Below are 5,375 nucleotides of genomic sequence, written 5' to 3' on the forward strand. Positions count from 1 at the left end.
CAAGCAGTGACCTGAACAATAATAATAATAATAATAATAATAATAATAATAATAGGAATGCATACAACGTTTCTCTGCCCTAGGTGTACGGAAAACACTCGGCGAGAAATGGGAAAAAATTTGAAGAAAGAAGAAAAAAAAAACATAATAATAATAATAACATCGAAAAATACCTTAGGAATGAGAACCCAGGTTCGAAATTTGCCCAAGACACCTGATGAAGGCTGGAGGGTATATCAGCCGAAACGTTGTGTTAACAACAAACAAGATGAGGACAAATATCTGTCAAATGTAAATAATGTAAATAATTCCTCATCTCTTAAATAGAGAACTGTACACAGAAATTAGTTTATGCATTTATTATATTAGAAGTATGTGACACAAAGGAATGTGTGACATGGTGGTATATATTACCGGTATGTGACAAAGGACTATGTGACATGGCTGATATGTAACATGTGTAATAAGGTAATGTACGTCACATTGGTATGTAACAGCGTGTATGACGTGATGTTAAGTGAATCCTGTAACTTACCTGGAAGTGTGCCATTTCTACAAGTCACGTCGTTTACAATGATTTCAAAGGAAGAACTGCAGATTTCAATCTCAACTTGGATCCAATGGTTTCTGATCTAAATAAAGGGAAATGAGACAGCAACAACATTTGTGGGTGTGGGTCTCTTTGTTTATACTATTTCATACACACACGCATTTGTGTGTACGTGTATGCATATTACACACAAGCATGCAAGCACATGCATATACATACATGCACATCATAATCATAATCATCATTTACATGTGCAAATATATTCTTTTATTCTTTTACTTGTTTCAGTCATTTGACTGTGGCCATGTTGGAGCACTGCCTTTAGTCGAACAAATTGACCCCATGACTTATTCTTTGTAAGTCTAGTACTTATTCTATTGGATCTCTTTTGCTGAATTGCTAGTTACAGGGACGTAAACACAACAGCATCGATTGTCAAGCGATGTTGGGAGGACAAACACAGACACACAAATACATATATACATACATACATACATATATATATATATATAGATAGATAGATATATATATATACATACATGCATACATACATACAGACATATATATATGTATCTATATATATATACATACATACATACATACATATATATATATATATATATATATATATGTGATGGGCTTCTTTCAGCTTCCATCTCCCAAATCCACTCACAAGACTTTGATTGACCCAATGCTATAATAGAAGACACTGGGCCAAGGTGCCACACAGTGGGACTGATATATGTATTATCTAATTTCTCTGTCTGAAGAATTTCTTATTGGAAATTCATTCCATGTCTATTTATCTTGTAAAACACTGTAATTCCTATTAGCAAATGAAACATGTGTAATGGTGAACAAATAATACCAAATAATTTTGTGTGAGTGTGTGTGTGTGTATAAATATATATAAAAGGATCCAGTACACTCTATGGAGTGGTTGGCATTAAGGAGGGCATCCGGCAGTAGAAACCATGCCAGAACAGAGAGAATGGAGCCTGGTGTGGCCCCGGGCCTCACCAGCTCCGGCCCAACCGTCCAACCCAGGCCAGCATGGGAAATGAATGTTAAATGATGATGATGATGATGATGATATTTACACAGATCTCAAAAGTAAATAGACACCATCATTTTTGAAAGATTTATTTCTAGAAACAAGATGTCAGCTGATGCATTTTAAATACTTAATCTAGAAGATACCGTGTGCAGGTTTTAATGACTTGATCCATTCAGGCACTATACTAACGAGTAGCATCAACACAGATACAATACTATAATGAAGGGTGTCTCTATATAACTTTGACGTGTGTTTGTGTGTGCGTGCGCGTGCGTGTGTGTGTGTGTGTGAGTGTGTGCGTGCATGTAGCTATGTATATATCTATGTGTGTAGATATATATCGCTTCACGACTGGTGTTGGTTTGTTTTTATTCCCTTAGCATGGCAGTTCAGGAAAGGAGACTGATAGAATAAATGCTTGACTTAAAAATTAAATGCTGAGGCCGATCCATTCAACTAAAACTTTTTCAAGGTGGTGTTCCAGCATGGCTGCAATCCAATGACTAAAACAAGTAAAAGATAAAATAATAGTAAAAAAAAAACGCTGCTGTATGTCCTACCTTATCAACCACAAGGCATCGATGCCATGTGGGAACACCATTTGCAGACTGCAACATGAGCAGTATCTCATTCTGTCTCCTGTCATAGATAATATGGAGGCTGCTTGGCTTCTGTCCACATCCGTTGGACACCAGACTGACCTTTTCAGTGTCCACTCGGCCTCTACTTCCATCTCTGCCATCACCATTGCTCCCTCTCACAAACTGCTGTCGGCTGGGTTTAAAACTGAACTTGATGTTTGTGTTTTGGCCCAATGAATTGGTGTTGAAATATGGAAGCCTCAGGTATGTTTTCCCGTCGAACACAGCTCCGTGGTGGTGGTCATGGTTGTTGTTATTGTTATTGGTGGTGGTGGTGGATATGTTCATCAACCGAATGCCATGATAGTGAGATTGTTCGATATAAAGATGTTGCGGTGAATGATCTTGGAGGTCTGTGGTGAACGGTAAATACAGAAGATGCTCGCAGGTGGATTCTCGGTGGCGACTTTCATCTGGTGACGTAGATAGATAGATAGATAGATAGATAGATAGATAGATAGATAGATAGATAGACCGACACAGAGAAGTAGATAGACAGACACACGTACAGACAGACACACGTACAGACAGACAGATAGATAGATAGGTAGATAGATAGACCGACACACAGATAGATAGATAGACAGACACACATACAGACAAGCAGATAGATAGATAGATAGACTGACACACAGAGAGATAGATAGACAGACACACATACAGACAGACACACAGACAGACATACAGACAGGCAGATAGATAGATAGATAGATAGATAGATAGATAGATAGACTGAGACTTACAGGAGCACAAATTCAGTTTGGAGGCATAAAACTGATTCCCGGTAACTGATATCTTCTAAATATATGTGAAAAAACCTACCATACGTATGACTGTGCGGTATGAAGTTTGCTTCTTGACCATGCGGGTTTGGGTTCTGTCCCACTGTGCAGCAACTTGGGCCAACCAAAGCCTTGTGAGTGGATTCAATAGACGGAAACTGAAAGAAGCTCGTCGTATATAAATATACATATGAACGTATATATAAAAGTGGGTACTCACCATTTGGTTCACTGAAGAAACACGTACAAAGTCGTTGTGACCAGCGAGTCGACGGAGCACAATGTCTGTCCATCCAAGTACCTTTAGCTGACCGCTGTTGGAACATGAAACTACTGCTATTGTGGGGCCGGTACTGCCAACAGGGTATCCCTAGCAAGGAATGAAATCATGATTTGTAATAGAATACCATATTTTCTAGCTTGCAAGTTGATATAATACACCATGTAAATACGTAGTGTAAATATCCAAACATCGTCAACTATTATTTCAAACCCCGTTGCATTTTATATTGAATTTTTCATCATCTAAAGTTTGTGTTGCTATATAAGTCAAATAACTTATTTTGGTTGTAAATTTTTGTCTGAAAAATTTTACTGGCATGTCAGAAAATATGGTAGACAAACAAACAGTTTGATGAAGAGGACAAGAGAGAGACAAAGAGACAGACAGAAAAATAATGTAAAGGCCGTGAGCTGGTAGAATCGTTAGATAACAGTCCGATTATGTAACCCTGCGCTCATCAGATGTAACCCGTAATGAAATGAAATATGGTCACTGCTCTCTATTGGAAAGGAAACACACTAATGAACACAGATGTCTATGCCCCGTACCCCGCAATGGCTGTACAGATAGTACCGCTACATCCATTCCGTTTCCACAAGAACACCCACCTTAAAGACACATATTTCCCACAAACGTTTCCAGAAAACTCTTGTCTACTTGCAACAAAACCATTCCCAGCGACGAGGTCATGTTAACAGGGGACATAACTCCTCGATTCATTTCATCGTCTTTTTCACAGCAGCTACAAACCGGACGTTTCTATTCACAACATCGCTTGACAACCGATGGTGGTGTGTTTACGAAACCATTAGCATAAATCAACGGACTGAAATTTGTTTCTTCAAAATGACGTATTATGTGAAAATAGTTAAATGAAAATTTATTTCAAAATATCCAAAAAACCGCAATTATTTTTGTCCCAACATGAAGGACGAGATTAGTGAAACGGAGTTATTTCCCATGGATCAGACAGTTGAGATGGCCTTTTGTCATAAAACGATTTTATTTTCCAGACAATATCACTTTTAGGGTGGAGGCGCGTGGCTTAGTGTTTAGGGGTGTCAGCATCATGATTGTAAGATTGTGGTTTCGATTCCTGGACTGGGCGACGCAGTGTATTCTTGAGCAAAACACTTCATTTTCACGTTGCTCCAGTCCACTCAGCTGGCAAAAATGAGTAATGCTGCGATGGACTGGCGTCCCATCCAGCTGGGGAACACATACGCCATTGAAACCAGGAAACCGGGCCCATGGGCTTGGCTAGGCTTTAAAAGGGCGCAATAAAAAAAAAATCACTTTTAGGCGCGTGTATGCGTGCGTGTGATTGTGTGTGTGTGTGTGTGTGTGTATGTGACTGTGCATGTGTGTGTTTATATGAATATATACACGTGTACATATGTGCATGTATTGACATGGTTGTGTGGTAAGACGCTTGTTTCCCAATTATACAGTTTCGGGTTCGTTCCCACTGCATGTGATTCTTTTTTATTGCCCTTTTAAAGGTGTTTGGTGCATGTCGTGTGCACAGTGTACACATGTCGCGTGCACATCATGCGCATAATGTATGCATGTTGCATACACGTCATGTGCATATTATGTGCATATCACGTGCACGTTGTGTACATGTTGCACGCAAGCTTTGTGCATGCCATCGCATGTTTGTATGCATGGCATGTGCATGTTGTTCGCATGTTATGTGCATGTTTCTTATTTCTTTATTGCCCACAAGGGGCTAAACATAGAGGGGACAAACAAGGACAGACAAAGGGATTAAGTCGATTACATCGACCCCAATGTGTAATTGGTACTTAATTTATCGATCCCGAAATGATGAAAGGCAAAGTCGACCTCAGCGGAATTTGAACTCAGAACGTAACAGCAGACAAAATACCGCTAAGCATTTCGCCCGGCGTGCTAATGATTCTGCCAGCTCGCTGCCTTTCGCATGTTATGTGCATGTTTCGTACATGACACGTGTACGTTGTGTGCATGTTGCATGCATATCACGTGCATGTTGTGTACATGGCTGCTAATATAAGAAGAGCATTACTTACCAATGTTG

The 5,375-nt window shown here is 39.4% G+C and overlaps 1 protein-coding gene across 1 annotated transcript in view; it reads right to left on the reverse strand.

Moving 5' to 3' along the window:
- Positions 1–431: 431 nt before the first annotated feature.
- The window catches only part of LOC106873707 (uncharacterized), a 7,369-nt gene continuing 2,425 nt past the window's right edge, over positions 432–5,375 (reverse strand). The window contains exons 2-4 of the mRNA XM_052977733.1: positions 3,251–3,400; positions 2,168–2,661; positions 432–632 (exon numbers count right to left, since the gene is read on the reverse strand). Coding sequence (XP_052833693.1) covers positions 432–632; positions 2,168–2,661; positions 3,251–3,400 — 845 coding nt within the window. The remainder of the gene's footprint in view (positions 633–2,167; positions 2,662–3,250; positions 3,401–5,375) is intronic.

This window comes from Octopus bimaculoides, chromosome 28, assembly GCF_001194135.2.
Source record: "Octopus bimaculoides isolate UCB-OBI-ISO-001 chromosome 28, ASM119413v2, whole genome shotgun sequence".
Classification (NCBI taxonomy): domain Eukaryota; kingdom Metazoa; phylum Mollusca; class Cephalopoda; order Octopoda; family Octopodidae; genus Octopus; species Octopus bimaculoides.